The sequence below is a fragment of the Periophthalmus magnuspinnatus genome, chromosome 14 (genome assembly GCF_009829125.3).
Source record: "Periophthalmus magnuspinnatus isolate fPerMag1 chromosome 14, fPerMag1.2.pri, whole genome shotgun sequence".
In the NCBI taxonomy this organism is placed as follows: domain Eukaryota; kingdom Metazoa; phylum Chordata; class Actinopteri; order Gobiiformes; family Gobiidae; genus Periophthalmus; species Periophthalmus magnuspinnatus.
The window spans coordinates 25,353,617-25,374,509 of record NC_047139.1 but is presented as its reverse complement, the minus strand read 5'-3'; the positions used below and the strand labels follow the sequence as shown (position 1 = coordinate 25,374,509).

Sequence of the window (20,893 nt, the reverse complement as noted above, 5' to 3'; positions counted from 1 at the left end):
GAAGTAACTGTTACATTATCTGGCTCAATAAAACTCAACTCAAGTACTTAAGATAATCCTATTTTTGTCTGCAGACCATTCAATACATTTAAAAATGTTGCTTAAAGTTGTTTACACTGTTGGCAAGGATTTATAATTGTATGGTCTCCAAATAATATAGAGGCACATCAAGGAATCTTAGAGACTCAATCAGTTTGAACTCTGTGACACCAATAAATGACCTATAAATGAGCACATAGGGTACATTTGTTAAACATTGATAAAACCAGTGTTGGGGAACTTACTTTGACAAAGTTATTAGTTACACATTACCAGTTATTGTACTACTATATTAGTTACTGCCTCAAGAAAGTAGCTTAGTTACATTACTTGGGGATTACACTCTCCTCCCAAGTAACTGTAATTTAATGACATTAATGCGTTACACTACTAAATTACTTAAAATTGTAATTTAATTACAGTAGCATGGTATTAGTAACTAAGTTACTTCCAACCCTGGACAGAACTATGTTACACATCACATTTAGTCTGCATTTGTTTGTTCTATCAGCTTCCAACAGAAAGAAGAAAGAAACTTACACTTCACTTTATACACATGCATGAAGTCAGTATTTATTTTAATACTTTAATACTTGCAATGCCACATATATCACCATACAATCGCTTCCTTGTTTTTTTGTTTGTTTGTTTGTTTTTGTTTTGTTTTTGGAAAGCCCCTCGGTCTTAATTAACCATAAAAATACTTAGAGCGTATTAACAATGTGAGTCATATCTGTCCAATTAGACTCTAATAAGAACCGGAAACAGATGATGGCAATGACATAATGACACAACAAATTCCTTGCAGCCGATGAAATGTAAAAATGCTACGATTGTTTGATGTAAAAACTGCTGAATTAGATGCATTCTCTTCTTCAGGCCTGTGCCTCGTCCTCTTCATCGTGGTGCTGGTCGCTTGTTGTGATTTCAGTCTCAACAGTGGCAGGAGCACTGACGGCCTGAGAATGGCTCCCCCTAGTGAACATAAGAGGGATATACATACTGACTGTGTTTCTGCTGAATACAAAAGGGAAACAACTCACCTCATCTCACTGGCCTCAGACACTTTAACAGTTTTATATTTGCTCTTCTTCACAGTGTGAGCAATAAACCACACAATCAGCACAATCAAGAGGCAAAGCAGCAGCGCACCAATCACTGCTCCAGCAACTACCCCGGCCCCCACTTCTGCAGGCACACGTGTTCAAGGTAATTACAAAATAACAGAATTTAATATTATCCAGAAGTGAATAAATATAATATGTAATTACCAGGGTTTAACTCTATAGTGCAAGTTGAATAACCCACAGCATTGGTGGCATTGCATTGATACTCCCCAAACTCAAACTGAGATATGTTGGCAATCTGAAGAATCCCAGTGTCAGTAGCTGCGCAAAAAATAAAATTAAAATCACACCAATCACTTTTGCAGTACAATAATAGCAACAGATATTTTATTACTGACTTCTGCCCAACACGGGCCTCCTGGTCTTGGTCTGATCCAGTCTGATCCATGTGTAGATAGGAGGAGGACTCCCGCGCTCGCTGTGGCAGGTCAAAGTCACCAAGTGGCCCGACTCCACATCTCCATGCACTGAGCAGTAGGGCTGTGATGGTTTCTCTGAGACAGAACAGACATAAGCTATCTTTATATAGTTTAGATACAAGCATCTTGTTTCATTGTCGACATATGGATCATTCATTTAGACTTGCTTGTTTGGTAAATAGTCTAGATACCACTTTCTTAACAAAACAGCACCTGATTGAACTTTAAATATGTTGATTGATTTATCAAATTTTTGTCAGAGAGAGGAGAATCCGACCGATAGTCAAACCTTTTCATCCAGGTCACAGAACACTGGACCAGCTCTATACTCTCCATTGGGTGCTTGAGGGTTCATGGGAGTTTGCCCAACCAGTCCACATGTGCTTTGTGGATCTGGAGAAAGCATTCGACCATGTCCCTTGTGGTGTCCTTTAGGGATACTCCGGGAGTATGGGGTTCGGAGCCTTTTGCTAAGGGCTGTCCGGTCCCTGTATGACCGGAGCAGGAGCTGCGTTCGCTTTACCGGCAGTAAGTCAGACCTGTTCCCGGTGCATGTTGAACTCCGCCAGGGCTGCCCTTTGTCACCGGGTCTGTTCATTATATTTATGGACAGAATTTCTAGGTGCACTCAGGGGCTGGAAGGGGTCTGGAACCACAGGATTTCATCTCTGCTGTTTGCAGATGATGTTGTCCTGATGGCTTCTTCGAGCCAGGACCTGCAGCAGGCACTGGGGCAGTTTGCAGCTGAGTGTGAAGCGGCTGGGATGAGAATCAGCTCCTCCAAATCCGAGGCCATGGTTCTCGACTGGAAAAAGGTGCCTTGCCCTCTCCGGATGGGTGGTGAATCTCTGCCTCAAGTGGAGGAGTTCAAGTATCTCGGGGTCTTGTTCACGAGTGAGGGAAGGATGGAACGTGATATCAACAGGCGGATCAGTGCAGCGTCTGCAGTGATGCAGTCGCTGTATCAGAATGTTGTGGTGAAGAAGGAACTGAGTCGAAAGGCAAAGCTCTCGATTTACCGGTTAATCTATGTTCCCACCCTCACCTATGGTCATGAGCTCTGATTAATGACCGAAAGGAGAAGATCACGGATACAAGCGGCTGAAATGGGTTTCCTCCACAGGGTGGCTGAGTGCTCCCTTAGAGATGGGGTGAGGAGCTTGGTCACATGGGAGGAGCTCGGAGTAGAGCCGCTGCTCCTCTATGTTGAGAGGAGCAGCTGAGGTGGCTTAGGCATCTGTTCAGGATGCCTCGTGGAGGTGTTCCAGGCATGTCCCACCGGGAGGAGGCCTTGGAGGAGACCCAGCACACTCTGGAGGGACTATGTTTCTCGGCTGGCCTGGGAACACCTTGGAGTCCCATCGGAGTAGCTGGAGGACATGGCTGGGGTGAGGGAAGTCTGGGAGTCCCTGCTTAGACTGCTGTCTCAATGACCCGGCTCCCGATAAGTGGAAGACAATGGATGGATGGATGGATTTGTCATGAAGTAATAGACTATTTACTTAGTGGGATGAATGAGACAGTAATACAGGAATATCAAAATGTAAAATAAAGATAAACATTTTTTATCTGTGAGCAGAATTCCACTGTTCAAGATGTGATGGACACACATGATGTGAGCACTGTTTACATGTGTGTACAGGAGGACGAAGCTTCTGTAGCAAGTGGCACGTGCCTGTTTACATTGAATTTGCTGTACAAGGATGTGGTAACAGTCCTACTCTCTACTTTCAACACAATGAGAAGGCTGCTGCTGTTACCATGGGAACTGCTGAGGATGCTGATGTTGTCGTGGTAACTCTGAATGAGAGAATTCAAACAGAAGCCTCATCACACTATTCAGGGACATCACATAAACATAACAATGAAATAATCTAGTACAACAAGTACAACATAAAGGCAGCCTTATACCAAAACACACGCACACTATATCCATCCATCACCCTCCACTTACAGAGGCTGGGAGTCAGCAGCAGCCTTTGTAAAGGATATTCCCCTCAGACCTCCCCCTGTCACTGTGGGGGCATACTGAGGATTCCCTATTTTATCTGTCATTCTTCTTGGCTGAATACTTCCTGCTAGTCCTGTCAGTAAAAGCATGTGGTTTTAGAGTTCAGACCTTTGAGGATTTCATTTGTAAATTCTTTTTGTTATATGACAATTATTAAAAGTCTGTATTGTTTATGTTTGGGAAATTAATACTGAAAGACATTGAGATAGATCAACAATACATTTTCTGTCATATCGCCGCCCATTTCCAACTCTGTCTTTTTTGTTGCACTCACCCAGCACATTGACCACGATGCTGGCCTGAGACTGACCATCCACGTCGGGGAAGTTGTGCACCTCACATGTGTACACCCCAGAGTCTGCAGACTGCATGTTACTGAGGATTATTGAGGCATTGTTGGATGTGGCTGGAGACAGAGGAGGCTGAAGTCTTCCCTCAAAACGTTGTGTGATCACATCTTTGCCAGACTGATAGTAATACAGCTATGTCAACAAGACAAAAAATGTTATTTTTCCTAGCCCCAAAGAATTTTACAATATTTGTACAAAACAATTAATAATGTCACCATAGTCCATTAGGACCAGTATTCACAGTGTGGCAGTTAGACCCACCTTGGGACAACAACACTTATGACTCACACTTACTCAGCCTGAACAGTAAGAGTTTTGCAAATAGTTTCTCAAGGTACCAACCAAGACAACTCTAAATAAGTCAGCTGACAATTGTCATTAATTATAGTGCTATAAAATCGAATGCAAAAGCTGCATAAAAAATGCTAAATTTGCCATTGTAATTTGTATGTAAGCCAGTAAGTAACAAACTAAAAATCCAGAATGTATTTTATCACATTGGCTAACATTGTCCATCATATATTTTGGGGGGTACCTGCTGTGGAGTCATAGAGGTCTTAGAGACCATGTCCCACTGAATGGTCAGGGAGTTCGGCGGCGCGCTCGTCACAAAGGTGCACGGGAGCAGGACTGTCCCCCCTGATGTTACATTCACAAACTTCTGCAGAGTCGTCACAGTTATTAACTCCACACAGCCTGCGAGACAAAATGTTATTTCACATCCATTCAATAAAAAATAGCCCAACATTTTATTTTATTTTTTCCAGATCTTACCAATGAGGCTGAAAAACACTGAGAAGTACAACATATTGCCTGGTCCAGATGTAAACGTGTTCACCAAGTACCTCCACTCTTTCAAATGCCTCAGGTGTCGCATTGAAAGAAAAGGTTTCAGTATCAGCTAAAGGCAACTTTGATAACACAGTATTTGTATTCCCATGTTTGCAGTAGTGGGTGTGTTGAGGTGGATTTTTAAAAAATAAATTGCAGTGGCCAGAGTTCATGTTCAGTGTAGTGCTGCAACAATTAATTGACTAATTGTGACTAGTCGGCTATAAAACATAATCGCAGCTGTATTTTTTATAATTGTAACCCATATGTGCACTACACAGACTCTAAAACACATACAAAAATACATTTTAAAACAAAGATAGTGGCATTATTAATTCAAAATGTTAAAAAAGATCAAACTGAATTCTGAATTTCATCAATAATACACTTTATTCATAAATATTGTCTACATGGAGGACTTAATTTGCCATATTTCAACCTTCATTTGCGTGTATTCAAAATCACATGGATATGCAGCCGTAGTTCAGTGTGAGCTGGGATGACACTACAGTTGCATTCATTCACTTTGGTGGTTGCACTCTCCTTTCTCCTTGTCTTGTAAGTCATTCTGGGTCAGGGCTTCTAGTGTGGGGAATTAATGTAATTTAATCTCCACCTGGCCTTTATCACTCGCCTCAAGGAAGTGTAAGCCAAAGCAACATGCCTCTTATCATTGGGGAGTTCATTCTCAGGCACTGCGTACTTAATAAAGGTAGTTTCACCTCTGCTGCTTTCGTTCACACCACGCCGGCTACAATGCTGTTGAAGAGACAGTGAATAACACATGATTAATTGTGAGCAATTACCAGAGGCTGACATAGGCGATTAGCTATGGAAAAATGTTGATTAGGGGTGACTGAAGGGGTGAGGGGAGGGAGGCAGTGTATAATCCAGGGGAGTGAAGGGCCATGTAGCACTCATTAAGCACAAGACAGTTTGGTGACAGGTCAGGAAGTTGGACCATCCCACTCACAAACAACCATGTGTGACTGGTGTTTGGAGGTCATCATGAGAAAAAGTGAAAACCAACAGCATGACTCAGGATAACCTGGTTATGGATTGAAAAACATACATGAACATCTTAATGCAAACATACAGGTAAATACAGTGGGGAGAGAACAACGTGAGAAGTAGCAATAGCATAATTGTAGCTTATATCAAACACATAAACTTAATAATTCAATTCTAAAGACTAGAACTGTAGTACTCATGAGCTTTGTGAGCCCAACCTTAGGAGTAAGTGCTCACACATTATTTTCTGATAAGAAAATGAAGCTCATCAAGCGCCGCCTTCAAGTCTGCTGTGATTGGTTGGATACAGATGCAGTTCTGCTGGATCGTTTTTTTTAGTTATTTCTTAGGTTAAAGGTGCACTAGGTTTTTTGTTTGTTTGCTTTTTCTTTCTTTGGACAGCCTGCTACCTGCTTCTCTGCATGACATCACAACGTTTAGTCTAGCATTTATTTAAAGGAGCACAAAGTAACCTTTTGTGAAGGTCCAACATGGAGATGCTGTTGCTTTGCCTGGAAAATTCCTCAGTGTCTGATCTCAAGTCTCTATCATGCATGTATGTATTAAACTGCTCAAAATACCTTGAAAACCATGCATTCTTACTATGTGCAGGGTGTTCTCTCCACAGAGCTGACCTGAAACTTGGTCTTTATGCAAATAGATACATTTAATGCTACACAAGCCACGTTTCAACTTGTAGAGAAGCAGTATACAGCAGCACAATACACATTTAGTTACATGTGTTTATATTAAAAGGGAAAAGATGCATTTTTATCGTGAGTGGGGTCACCTCTCCACAGAACTCACCTGTAACACAGCCTGGAGGTGCCATCTGCTTAATGCCATACTGTGGAACACCATAAGTAAAGCATTAACATTTTCATGGAGACATTCAGTTGGTCTATGCAGTTGAAAGTTACACAGTTTATCACTTTTCTTCATTTTAAATCATCTCTGCAGGATCTTGTAAGGCATTTAGTCATTTTCTCGGTCTATCTTGACTAGGGATGTTTTTGTCTTAATATTTCACATGTATTGGTGAGTCAGGCAGACAGAGGCTATCCTGCCAGTCGGTGGACGGAGACTACAGCCCACAGCCGGCTCTCTGCTGCTGCTGCACTCTCGTATTCATCCGCCCACTCCATCGGTATTTTCCTGTCGGCGCCTGTGGGGAGCTCTGATTCACACTGTCTGCTTTTATATTTACGCAGTGTTTTTGCACGTACAGGCAGACGGATGTGAAATGGCTTTACACAATATCAAGGGGAATACATATATATATTTTAATAGGCTACATATTTGAGTAATTGTTTTGAGACGAGTAAAACTAATGTGTAGAAGTCACAGTGGAGTCAGGCTGCAGTGCACATGATGACCAGCAGATGGCAGGGCTGGTTCTTGGATGGAGACTGTGCGCGTAATGTTCGTGCTGGGAGAGTGTTGTGTGTTTGTTCAACGGAAGCATTCGAGCTACATTTTATATTTCAAGAAGATTTTCGTGTTTGTAAGCATACTTAAAGATGTACTACGTGACTTTTTCAGACGCAAAGTCTGTCACCTGCTTGTCTCCGTGCATGAAGATGGCTTTACTTTGCTTAAATGTTCCACAGTGTGCCATCAAACTTCCATCTACATAGAAACAAGCTGGTGATGGCATCGGGTCAAGTTGCAGGTCAGATCTGATGAGAGGCAAGCCCACTCAGAGGAAGAATGTATTTCAGGATGTTTCTTAAAAACAATAAAACAGCTGTAATGAATAAATGCAAGAACTATCAGGTTAATGCAGTACTGTGTAGTATTCTAGGCAAAACAACCAACACAGGTATAAGTAAATGGTTAACCTTCGCTAAGAAATGTTCCATAGTCCACTTTTAAATCTGTAATATTCTGCCCTAGCCTTTTGATTTTGTCTAGAGACGCAAAACAAAAGGAGTCTATAACCAATAATTTCATGAGTAAAGAAGAAGAAATAGCTTTACTTTGAGCTGTGTAAATGCAGGACGGGCGGAGGTGACCTGAGAGCAGGAGGTGCAGAGGAATTACTGGGTTCATGCTGAAAACGGAGAGCGGTGCCTGTCAACTTGATGTCTGACATGCTTCTTTGATCTGGTATGAGCACCGAGCTGATTCTTTGTCAGAGTGGAACAGTGGGCTTTCTACAGGCTCCGTGGACCCCCAGACACTTGATTTAATAGTGTTTTTACTGACCTACATCCAGCCTGAATCGATGTCACGACAAAACATCTCAACCCTATGAGGCCGGTATCTCCTTCACGTTGGAATAAAAGAGGAGTGATGGCTTACAGAGAGGCTTATTAAGAATTTAGACCAGGGAGAATCACTTCTTTTGCCTACCATTCATAAAACGCAACACAAATGAAAGAATATTCTGATTTATTTATCTAGTGCTGAGGTGTATTAAGAAAAAATGTATTTAATTTTGGATATCTGTGCTGAGGATGTGCACCGGTTGGCTGATATATTGGGCCATCACTTTTATCATACAGAGCAGCGTATAGGTGTATTATTAAGTTTGTAGTCAAATCATATATATCCTAAAGTTTGACTCTTTGGCCACTATCTGAGCAGGCCCGTTGACAGAAATTTGGGGGCCCAGGGCAAGAAACCTCACATAGGCCCCCCTCTAATATAAATAAAACGAAAAGTCAAATTGTGGGCTTCTAAGACCCTGGGACCCTGGGACCCGGGACAACAGAGTCCTTTATGCCATCATGTTGACTCTCCTGATCTGAGTACCAAATTTGTTTAGTTTTGCAAAGGAAAATTGTATGAGGAATATCACAGTAAATCAGTGTTCCTCTATACAATTATCTTCACGCTCTCCTCTGAGATGCACGTGCTTCTGCATTGCCTCCTCATGCAATATGTAAAGCTATGCCACACACTGGTGTAACTGGTATCTCACCTCTGGCCCTCACCCCTCTGCATGCTCCATAAGCCACCATGTTATCAGAATCCTACCCCGGGGGGCTGGCTTTAGTGGCTCAGCGATGGTCACATTGCATAAAAGAGATGTGTCTTAATATTTTATTACACACATTATATTCCCACTCTCGCTGCTCTTCTCCTCACTCTCAGCTCCCTTAAACAGCTGCTCCAAGAATATCCCGTAAAGATGGACACTCAGGCACCAGATTGGAATATTGCAGATGTCCAAGGATAGATTTCATATGTAATGTTTAATGCAGATATTTTATTTATTTATGCTTTATTTTCTTTTATTATATTGTATACTTATTTTATATATTATTAATACTTATCTTACATATTTTCCTTGACTTCACAAAATATTTAACAAGTGATGGTTGCATTATTAGCACTATAGCTCAGTGTTTCCCAAGGGGCACGGGGACCATTGGGAACACTCAAGCACATATCAGGGGGTCTTAAATGGTTTCATATCTTTAAAGGAAAGTGAAATTATGTTGCATTTGAATTTAAAAAAAGTGTTTCGTAGTAAATTGAATATCGTTTTGGAGAATTTTGGATGTCGATATCATTAGAAAATATAACTGAAATAACTAAACATCCATAGCTATAACAAACAGATTTGTTTTAGCTTTACTGGAGTTAAGGGGTACTTAATGTATGGGACAAAGCTTAGAGGGGACTCAAAAAAGTAGGGACCACTTGGCCTAGCTTAATGCAAACCACATTAGCTCAAATCGTCCATTCTTACTGTTAGCAATTCTTTAAAAAAGCCTCCATAAGCAGCAGTTAAAGCGAGCATTTCCAAACCAATAACCCACATTTCCATGTTTTTTTTTTTTACTTTTTTCTAAAGGAGCAGCCATCAGTCCTGACCTGCGTTAATGCACACGTTCAATATTTGATGTTTTTATGGAGTGCTGACAATAGCACATGGAAATGGCGGTATGTTTCAGGCAGTTACTTTATGGCATTTTTACAGTGCCACTCCAGCCTCGACGGAAAGCCCAGTTACTGTAAAAATCCAGGCCATAACTGTCAGTGTTTTGAAACGCTAGAGTAGGTTCTGCGGCTGCTCGGATGTATGTTGGTGGACATATTATTTATACACCTCAGCTCTTCTCAAGGTGAACTCACTTAGGGCCATAATCAACTGTCGAAGAGGCTAGTTGAGGCGGGCCAGAGTAAATTAAAAGAAATCAATTAGCAGAGACAAACCTGGGCATTAAATCTAGCGGCCGTCTGTGGGGAAACAGAGGGAGGGATCGTTACGGGGCACACTGTAGCACAGCGGCTAAGCATGATGAAGCACTAACCAGAGGAGCTACTGCAGCGTACAAGTACAGAAATGTAATATAGAAATCACTGAAAAATTATAAAAATGAGAGGTGGGGAAATGAGAGGTGTCCAAACTTTTGACTGGTGGTGTAAGTTTAAACAAAGCCAGGCAACAGTTTGGACACACCCTCTCATTCAGTGTTTATTTATTTATTTATTTTCCTACTTTCTACATTCTAGATAAACACAGAAGACATCAAATATACAAAGCAAGATATATGGAATTATTTAGTGAAGAAAAAAGTTAAATAACTCTACTGAACATTTTTTTAACTAATATAAAGTATAAAAAGTAATTTAAGTTTTTTTGCTACATAATTCCATACATCTTGCTTCATATATTTGATATTTTCTGTGTGTGCATATAAAATCTAGAAAGTAGCAAAAATAAAGAAAAAAAACTAAACATTATCCATACTTGACTGGTAGCGTATATAGAAATAATAGTTTGACTTTTTGACTAAACTAAAAAAAGAAATGTTTAACTACTAACTACTAAATAATTATAAGTGGCAGCCCTCTCCTACATGCTTGTCTTTTCAGCAATTACTATTTACGAATTTATTTATTTTCATATGTCCAGGGGTTGTCATAGGTGACCAACATTTGTCAGTTTTTACACCACACCGTTAACACTTTTAGGCCCTTTCCTCAAACGCAAGGTGCCCTGGTTAACTGTTTCTCATCCCCTTTTAGAATCAATGCTTGACCTTTGACCCTGTATCAGACCTGCAAATTCTGCTTTTACCAGGGGGGTTGGGAGTAATTACAGTCATGAATCAATTGTTTGTCTGTGGAAACTGTTGACACACCAGTTGGATTGGCGCCTAAAAAAGGACAACGCTACATGCAAGCTACAGTAATGCTGCAATGCTACGGAAAATAACAGTAAATGTATTATTTTTCATATGCCATAGTAATATAGAGATCATATCACAGTGATTCTTGTCCACAGTTCACAGGCCTACACTGAGCAGGCTGAGAAAACCCCTCAGCGCCCTTGTACCTGCATCACTGCTCACTTTTTCTTCCCCTGTGTATTATTTATTATAAAACAGCCTCACCTCAAAGAATACATGTTATGAAGTGGTAATAATCACGATTCTAAATGGTTCTAAACATTGACATTTGGTATTTGTGTGTATAATAATGTTTAGTCTGCAATGTGGCCACTTCACAGACTTGACATGGTTTGATTGCAGACTGCCTGAATTGCGATACTAAAATATAATGAAATCTTCGGTTAAGTGAAATGCAGGAACATGTTTGATTATAATTTGAACAGTTTGAAAGCTCATTCTTATAGTTGCATTATATACCACTCTTTCTTTCAGAGCAGAGTTTAGCACCTTTTACAGAAGTGCCATGTGAAGTGACATCATACTATGAGCTGACTGGCCACACTGAGGAAACATTACTATGTACACAAATACCAAATCGCTGGTATGTTTGGAATTGTGATTTTACAATAGACATTTTTCTTAGATTAAGCATAGCCCCTCCCCGCGCCCCCACCCACTCCATCATGTTCCAGTGTGTTGCCCATACTGCCTCATATGCGTCATTGGTATGCATGTGCATGTGAGCGTTTACCCACGATGCCTCAGGGAGGTGGTCCTGACGACAATGATGTATTGGTGTCTTGGGACGCCACACCTCAAAAATCATTAATAAAACCTGGGACTAATGAGTATTTAAAGCCATCAGTGCCCAATTAATAACCCAACATATTCATTTAAATGGCAGGTTGGAGTAAAGAGACATTTATGTTACCATATGGTCTCGTGTCCTTCTCCAGACCGCTGACCCTGGCCATAGCTGCTCCCAGCATGCATTGTGTGTAAGGGACCAGCATGTTGTCAGTCTATCACGGTGCTGACACACATGAGGCAGACATGTTCACACCTACAGGCAGTTTAGAGTCCCCTGTCGCTCGCTGGGGGCCATGTGAAGAGAGAGAGAGCAGTGAAAACGAACGCCCGGCTCTTCATCGGTGCAAGCCTGTGTTTTACATTGCACTTTTGTTACAGTGTTTCATTTTTTGGCAATAAGTCGTGAACATCAAATATTCTCTGTGTAGTTAGGTACTTCTCAAACTGATTCTACATTTACAGTTCAGTTTTGGATCAGGTTCTTATTAAGTCCTGTTAATTGTACTGGTGATTGTGAAGCATGAAGCCCCGGTTTACATACAGTTTAGTCCTTATTTATTCCTCTTTGCATCAGTGTTGTCTGTTTATTCTTGGTTTTCTCTCTTGTTTTGAATACTGTCCCACTGTAATCTTAAGTGAAATACAGCTCTTGAAATCCAAAACATGTTTCATTATAATATGAACTGTTAGATAGATCAGTCTGCTAGTGGCATTATATACCTCTCTTTTTTCAGAGCAGAGTTTAGCACCTTTTACAGAAGTGCCATGTGACGTTGCTGTGTCTTGCTGACTGATTGACAGCAGTTGTGGCACTGTCTTCTTCCTACTGGGAGATGCAGGCAGTCTGCAGTCAAAACATGTCAAGGTATGAACACAAAACCTCTGCTCTGAAAAAAACAAATACAAATACTGCAGTTACCAGCTTTAGCAAATGATACAGCAAACAAGAAGAAGGAGCTGTGGAACCTTGTTGGTAAGATACTTGTTAAAACGGGTTTGTAGCAGTATTTTAAATCTTTATTAAATGTCTTAAATGGCTGTAAGAGAAGATAAATCTGAAAAAAGAGCTTTTACGCCATTGCTGTATTAGAGACTTTTATGATAGCTAAAATATTTAACTGAGCGTTGTTTTTTAAATACTAAAATCCTTAAAATCTGGCCCTAAACCTCCTCCATACAGAAGGTTACAGTGCCCTTTAGCGCCCCCTGTGCTGCTGCTCTGGGTTGTGCTTTTGCAGAACAGATAATATTTCAGATGTCACAAAGCATCATTAGTCTGTCCTCACTTTTGCACCTAAACGTTCACCGGAGTTCAAGAGCACAGTGCACCTTATAAAGAGTACCCAAATGTACTTCCAAATTTAGTCCAATGTCCTCGTCTAAGGACACAACGGCTCGGCAAACAGTTGCAATTGCATCTGTTCTTTTGACAAAACTAATTAATCATGGAGAGATTTTCAGGAGCACAGCACAAAGTAAAAGTTTGTGAAATGCCCCAGCCAGGACACAGCGTACCATTGTTCTACCTGATCATTACTTAATTCACTATTTGCCAGAAAGTGTCATTGATTTTCAGTTGAAGAATGGGGCAAATGTCAGTAGAGTCACTTTGCGTCTTTATTCAGGAAAGTGGGTATGAAAGGAGGTATTCTCATAAACGCGCAATGTTTTGTTACGAAATGAAAAGAAAACACTTGTAGTCGTTTTGTTGTGGGACTGTCTTCATATCGAACAGTCAAGAAGACACCAACTAAAGTGAGAGCTGCATTAGCAACATTAGCAGATACCTGATTTGTATTATTTGATTTGCAACACTGTGTGTGTGGATTTACCTTTTGGGGACTAATAAGGTGAACAAACTATATAAACTGCAGCTGAAACGGAAAATATTAGTCCTCAAAGGGCAAATGAAAAGACTGCGTGCTTTCTTCACTGTATAAGCCTTTATTTGTAAAAAGTCTGTTATTTGAATGAACCCTTTTTATACCACATACTTGAACACTTTGTATTTGTAAAAAACACATTTTGTTCAAACACCTAAAAAAGCTGATTGACACTATAACATTAATTTGCACTGACAAAAAAATACAACTTCATACTACACAAATGTTGATTCCATGAGTACGGATACTCCAAATGAAATCAAACACCTTGTTAAACAACTGAATCAAATAAGCGCCCAATGTGAACAAAACAAGTACAGTACAAAACCAAATGCTATTTTCTTCCAGTGCCAGTATATCAGATGAAATACATTTCCTTCTCATGATAAAACAACATCTACAATAAGAGGAACAATCCATAACAAATGCAACAAATACAGGAAATCAGAAATGAACACAGAAATGAAGAAAAGTACATCTACTCATCCATATTTCAAAACAAACAGGCTATTCTGTTAGTGGGTTTCTTTCTCTTTTTTCCAATTTTTCATTGTGATAGGAGTCTTTTGACCTACTGGTTAGAGAGGACACAGTCTCCCTGGTCTGCATCTAGTTCACTGGGAATCAGCACAGCCTCTTTAAGAATCATCCTACAGTAATGGACAGAGAGCAGAACCAGAGGCAGCAGCATATTGAAGAGAAACACCACTCAGTGTGCAATCACATGGCTTACGTTCAGACGCTACTGCAGACAGAGCATCCTCTACATCCTTTGTAGTGAGGGCGATTGATGCCGATGCTTATGCAGAACCTGATAGAACTACAGCATGCACTCAGTGCATCTAATCCCAATTGTGTGGTTTACATTGAGTACATTTCACATGTACATGTTTTCGTCCTCCGGTTTTATCAACAGTTTGTTTCACAAGGTTTATAGAGCTGGCTGTAAAACAAGTGCAATTTTAGCATGTAAACACTGGATCTGTCTTTTTCCTGGCTATGGAGATGACACTGATGGTGTGAGTTAAAAAAGATATGAAAATAAACCTTTTTAAACTTAGGTCATGCAAAACAAAACCTACAAGGTTCACAAAATAATGAATTTACCGACAAAGGCCCCACAGTGCTGAAGTTTGCTCACATCTGGTCAGTGTGTCAGCACTGATTCATTACACTCCAGTACAGTTGTGTTCACACATTCAGGTATGCATAATCTTTAGAGTGGTGTGATTCTGAACAACGTGCCCAAAAATAAACACTTAAACTTGTTACAAGTGCAGTTGACAACAAAACTAAATCAAAATGTGAGAATAAATGTGATAATAAAACTGTGTATAGCATGTGGTTCAGTGTTCAAATCTGACGCTAGTCTCTAATGCTAAAAGAGAATCATTTGAATGTTGATATCAACATCGTGTGTCCCAAACGTAAATGTGAGGTCAGTGCTTTACGTCAAGCAGAGACTGATTGTGATCAATAGCACTAAAATATTGACTTCCTGAAGCAGCCTGCACAGAGACATCTATTGTTGGCCAGGAGCAGCTGCACTTGAGCACATGGTTGCCCAGTAACACTGCTCATGAGTGTTCAAGGACACGCGTGACATTTTTTCTTCGTTGAGGAACAGGAAAAGACTACTCACTCCCTTTTTAAGGCTATCCTGCTCCTCTGCCTGCTCAGAGATATGCCCTTAATTTCATCATGTAGCATGATAGCTGAGGTAAACGTGTTATTTAATGTGCTGTAACTCACAGGTGGAAAAGCCCATTCAGATCATGTGAAATCAAGTTAGACATTTCCCTCAGAATGACATCACTCCAACTGCTGAGGGTGAACCAAGGCATACTGTTAAATACAGGACCATACAGGAGGAGAAAGGCTCCCTTCAGTGTTGAGAGAAGAGAGCAGGCGACCACTGCGAGGCCTTTAACGCACGATTCCTTCATTATTTTGTTCACACTGTGTATTTCTTGTGTTTCATTTTTTAGGTTTCGTTTGCAGAAGTATGCCAATGCTAGAGAAGCTGTCCATGCCATTAGCAGTGAGGCTAGCTGGTATTACGAACTGCCATGTTTTTGTTCATGCATTAAGAACTATTAAGTGAAAGATATCATATTTACAATACAATTCACATGTAATTACACATATACACTAGAGGCAAGAAAATTCACATTGAAATCACACTTTTTTTCCTCTACTCCTTAAATGAAATATATTTTCTCTTGTTTAAGCAAATATCATAAAAGTAAAGCATAAAACGTAATATCCTCACAGCTTTTGGGATGAATATGCTGATTCTGTATTCAGAGCTCATAGTATGTGTTGGTGGATGTACTCATTGTGAACATGCAAGGGCTGCAAATGTGGTTGTCCTGTGTCAGCAATGGATATTTACTCAATATATATGTCTAATATGAAAAACCTCAAAAGGCATTTTGTTTTTATTTCGGTAAATAAACCAACCTGAATCTGAAAAACCATACATTGCAAAACATGATCTTTTGGCACAATAGATAATTAATCTCCTTCAAGTCAAAAGCTGCTCCTCTATTTCAGCTGAATGTGCTCTGCTCGTACAAGAACAAAATCCATCGCCTGGCCTCTAGTCAGGTAAAGATCCATCATATTGCCTTTGAACAATTTGACAAGCTGTTGCTGTGAACAGTGGGGTGAAGGGGTGATGTAACCTGCGTCAAACCCCCGTTTCGTGTTACTACTTCCTCTACCGATGATCTAAACTGGTGAAATACAGAAATGTGAAAAGCACGTTGGTACTAATCTCCGCCTCATCTCATTTCGAAAAAACGCTAAATTCAAAAAGTGTCCTGATTCAGGCGCTACAAATACTGTCAGGAAAACAAAAAGAAATACTGCAAAAAACGCAATCAAGGCCATTGCATAACCAACTGTACAGTCGGCTTCACAGGAATAGAGAATGAATCTACCAACCAAAAATATGACAAACTACAGGTACATCTTTATAGTTTCATAATACTCTATATGGTATAATATATTCTAATGTTAATGATACATATATTACTTTATTCTGGTTTTAGTGCAATAATATTCACCCATTTTCTCACATTATTCAGGACAGATGTGGTTCCTTGTCCTTTATGCTATAACAATGCAACACAGTTTTTTGTTTTTTTATATCCTCTTTTCTCTTTTCAACACGATTTCCAGTATTGTTGTGTTTTCTGGAAATTACGCCCTCCCGTTTCTTAAGTTCATAGTTGAATCATGCTACAACGCCTCCTCCAAAATGTTTCTCGTAGTTGTTATATTGTCTATTTGTATAGTATCAACCATGAAAATTTATTTGGTTTCAAGTCATGGGCAGCTACATACACGATTCTTTCAGTGATTTTGCTTTACGGGTGAGCTGTATTTCTTAAATTTTTTTACAATGTTTATTTATTTTTTGCTAAATTGATAGTCTGTCAATCTTCGGAGTATTACCCTGCTCTGCTTCCGTCTCCCCTGTTTTGGATTTTCGAAGTGTATTTCCCCAGGGACAACCCAATCGTATTTTTCTGCTATGAGGTCCAATAATGCACGGTGAACGCACGTAGTAGCTATATCAAGTGAAGATGACAATGGTTAAGGTGATGTTGCTTAAGAAAAGCATGTAAGGCTTTTCTGTTAGTCTTTAACTTTGGTGAGCACATAAAATAACACAGTTAGCCTAACCTAAAACTACTCAAATTGTATCTAGAACGTAAGCTATATTCTCTGGTAAATCAGTTTGTCTGCTAATGAACCTGAGCCCTGTGTGTGTTGTAGAAAATAAACAACAGTGCATATGGATTATAGGCCTTTTCGGTTGTTTCATGGCTATTTATAGTACCTTTTCTCCACATGGAATTCCTCCTGGTTGCACTGATTTTTAATAGGTCCAGAGCAGTTGTTCGATGGGACTAATTTGAACTATCCTTCTCACTGGGCTGCCCAATTTTAGTCAAATAAATACAAGTGTCTTGCTAACATAAACACATGTACAAATGCCATAAAACAACATTAACAACAACAAAATTACCATTTGTCTTCTAGTCCAACTGTGGGCTGATATGTTGTGTCTAAAAAACACACTCATTTTGATCACAAAAGCACTGCCCTCCCCAACCCCATTTTCCTCTCTGTGAACAGAAAGCAGGATAAGACATCAGTGCTTAAAACAATGTAACTCAACCATAGGAGGAAAGAAAGAATACAAGTATAGTTAAATGATAAAATGCACAGAATGCGTTTTGAACAATCAAAATGATTAATGCATACAGTTGAATCTTTTTTTAAGCTAATAATGCCCTAGCGCTAGAACATGTTCTGACACTCTCGGAAATCACAGTATTCTTAAAGACAAAATCATATATCTACAATATTCAGCATTTTGTTTTAACCATAATGAAACCCCCATGGACATGTTGTCAAAAGAAGATGAGAAGAAGAAAAGGATTGCAAGTTTGCGTCGACTCTGGGCACAGTTGAATCCAAAGCCCTCAAATGAAGACCAAAAGGCCAGAGCTAATGTCCCATAAAGAACAATATCACTTCAAAAACAACACGAAATCCAAACAAGATTGCTGTACATAGTAGAAGCAGAGGGTTTCCGTGCATGTAATCCGCAGGTAATGGGTCATGTGACTGGTGAAGGGGATCTCACTCAGCTGATGCCTGAACAGACAAGCCACCACTGATTTCAGAGCTGCAGAGGATTTGGATTACAATAAGTATCAATAAAAAGTCAATGCGATTCTGAGACATCGTTTTCTCTCTCAGGAGATTTCACTTTTTTTCTTTTTTTTAGCAAAAATATCATGCAGTCTTTAGTTCCAAAAACCTCACTGTAGTGAGGTCTTGTGTTTGTTTCAGGAGGAAAAAGAAACTCAAAGCCTTGAAATTCTTCTTTCACAATTATTCTTAAACATTCAAGTCATCCTATTAATACTTTGTACAGCAGAATGGTCCTTCTGATTTCACATGTGTATATATAAATATAATATATAGAAATATGCATATACATATGTTCAACTTGTATATGTGTATACATATTTTGGAACTGTATCAAAGCCAATTTAATGTGCTCTCAAAATATGGCCCATGATTCCTAGTGGGATGCACATCAATTCACATAGTACAACCAGTAGATTAGGTTGAAAAATCCAAAGGTGATGGGGAAAATGACCCGGGACCATTTGTCAATGGTGCTAACATCTGACAGGTTGGGGATTTTCAACTTGAGCTTGGAGGAGCGCCGCCGTAGCCGACAGTTAGCCCTGCTGCGCATGGCTGCACGGTCTAGTGAGTGGTGGCTGAAGCCATCCCGAGGTGCCATGGGCTTCCGAAACTGCACCCCGGAGCTGTCAAAGGACATGACGGAGTTCCGAGAGTCACTGACGCTGCTGCCCACATCTGAGGGCATCACCTCGTTGTTCATCTCCAGAGTGGTGAGGAGGATGTTCCCATAAGCATCCACCTATAGAGGAAATGACATTAACATTCAGAGGGTGGTCCAATATAAGAGAAGCCCCTCCCCCTTTTACTGAAACTACATTAACCCCAAATAGTTAAATTACAGCACAGTGCAGGGATGGTATGGGATGCATGCAACATAAAGAGTTACCACAGAGTTTAAGCAGGCAAATATTAATACATAGCTGTATTGTGAGAGCTATCCTACAGCTGATATTATTGCTAAATACATGTACCCCAACTTTTCTTTGTTCCTCGAGATACACATTTCTTCGCTGTGTATATGACCTGAAGGTGTTGGTTTGATACGGCACGGAAATGGAGTCCTTGCAATGTGAAAGAAAAAATGAAAGAACATTAAACGCCTATAAAAGCACATTTTCTATCATTTCACAGTGCATAAGACAGAGGGTTAACAAGAACAACTTTGACCAGAGCATTTAGTGCTTCACACGTAAAAAACAAGGACTTCACTCAGTCTGACCATTTGGAGGAGGTTTTGAAAATTGCCTTTTAATGGAGGCTCTGTCCAATTTCAAATATACATCTGGAAACATGAGGTGACAGACTGACCGAAGCCTACAGCATAAACAGAGACAACCTAAATAAGAAATGAAAATGTTAACACCACTGTTGAGCTAGATGCACCGCTATCTCAATGAAAGGACCCTGCTCAGTAAAAAGCCAGTGTCTGGTGCTTGGGGGCAAAGCGATGGATGGTATTTGTTGTGTATATAGTGTTGTGGTGCCATTTGTGTGCCGGTGCTGGGTGAATACAGGGATCACATATGTGGGGCTGTGGTTGGTGGTCCTATACACAAATGTACAAGTCTGCTGTTTTATGTTTGAACTGTGAAGCAGCAATGCAAACCTGCTCCCTCAGACGTTTCTCCTCGTATCTCGTCCGCTCGTTGTTGGATTTGTTCAGCCTCTCACTGAGCTTCTTCTGTTGGGCAGGACCCCGGCCAAAGAACACGTAATTTACAAAGGCATATTCAAGCAGGGCCAGGAACACAAAGACAAAACAGCCCATGAGGTAGACGTCGATGGCTTTCACGTACGGGATCTTCGGGAGAGTCTCCCTAAGGTGGGTGTTAATGGTTGTCATGGTAAGCACCGTAGTCACACCTGGGTACAGTAACACAGAGACACAGAGGTTAGCATCGGTGACAAGGTCAGGAAGAAAAAACAATAAGGTCACGTCTGGAAATAAATCCACTATATGCTGCAGGATCCAATTACAGATGATGGGCTTTTTCTGAGACACTGGTCACATCACAGTCCTCTGAACGTCTGACACTAGTGACAGTGTGTTGTCGGTCATTTACGCTGACGGACATTCCCACGTGCTGTGTGAAATAAAACAGGGCTGCATCTTGGAAAATTTAGCTATATGTATGTATATGGCTGTTAAGAACTGAAATATCTATATTAATGTGATATTTTAAGATACTTTTTGACTCAATAATTTCCGTTGCAATAACACAAAAACATTACATGCTTTAATTTACTACTGAAACTAATAATAAACACACATTTTTGGCTTAATAAGGAAAATTAGCTTTATCGTTATATTGTCCAGCCCTAAAATTCTGTAAAAAAAAGGAATTCTGTATGAATAATTTTAGCCTTTATGGTTAAGATACACTTTATTGACACTGTAGGTAATTTTGTCCTCTGCATTCGACCCATTTAACATGCTGCATCCTGAAAAACCCTCATGTGTATTGTTGTCAGTATAATAACATCGCTAAAACATTATGAGAAATACTGGAGTCGCTTGTCCGCTGATTCTGAGCTATTGAAAGCGT

The 20,893-nt window shown here is 40.1% G+C and overlaps 2 protein-coding genes across 3 annotated transcripts in view; both read right to left on the bottom strand.

Moving 5' to 3' along the window:
• Positions 1-687: 687 nt before the first annotated feature.
• LOC117381581 (V-set and immunoglobulin domain-containing protein 1-like) lies at positions 688-4,832 on the bottom strand. The gene is made up of 7 exons (XM_033978564.2): positions 4,721-4,832; positions 4,482-4,642; positions 3,871-4,078; positions 1,505-1,660; positions 1,311-1,427; positions 1,083-1,227; positions 688-1,014 (listed from the first exon to the last, which is right to left on the bottom strand). The coding sequence occupies exons 1-7, from the start codon at positions 4,821-4,823 to the stop codon at positions 915-917; spliced, it is 990 nt and encodes a 329-aa protein (XP_033834455.1). The 5' UTR covers positions 4,824-4,832; the 3' UTR covers positions 688-914.
• A 12,159-nt stretch (positions 4,833-16,991) lies between these two features.
• Positions 16,992-20,893, bottom strand: part of gabrb4 (gamma-aminobutyric acid type A receptor subunit beta4) — a 45,513-nt gene continuing 41,611 nt past the window's right edge. Inside the window, exons 8-10 of one of the 2 annotated variants that reach the window (XM_033978948.2) lie at positions 19,954-20,210; positions 19,319-19,408; positions 16,992-19,086 (exon numbers count right to left, since the gene is read on the bottom strand). In XM_033978948.2, the coding sequence (XP_033834839.1) occupies positions 18,733-19,086; positions 19,319-19,408; positions 19,954-20,210 (701 nt within the window). In that variant the 3' untranslated portion in view covers positions 16,992-18,732. The remainder of the gene's footprint in view (positions 19,087-19,318; positions 19,409-19,953; positions 20,211-20,893) is intronic. The other variant, XM_033978950.2, reaches the window with a different exon arrangement.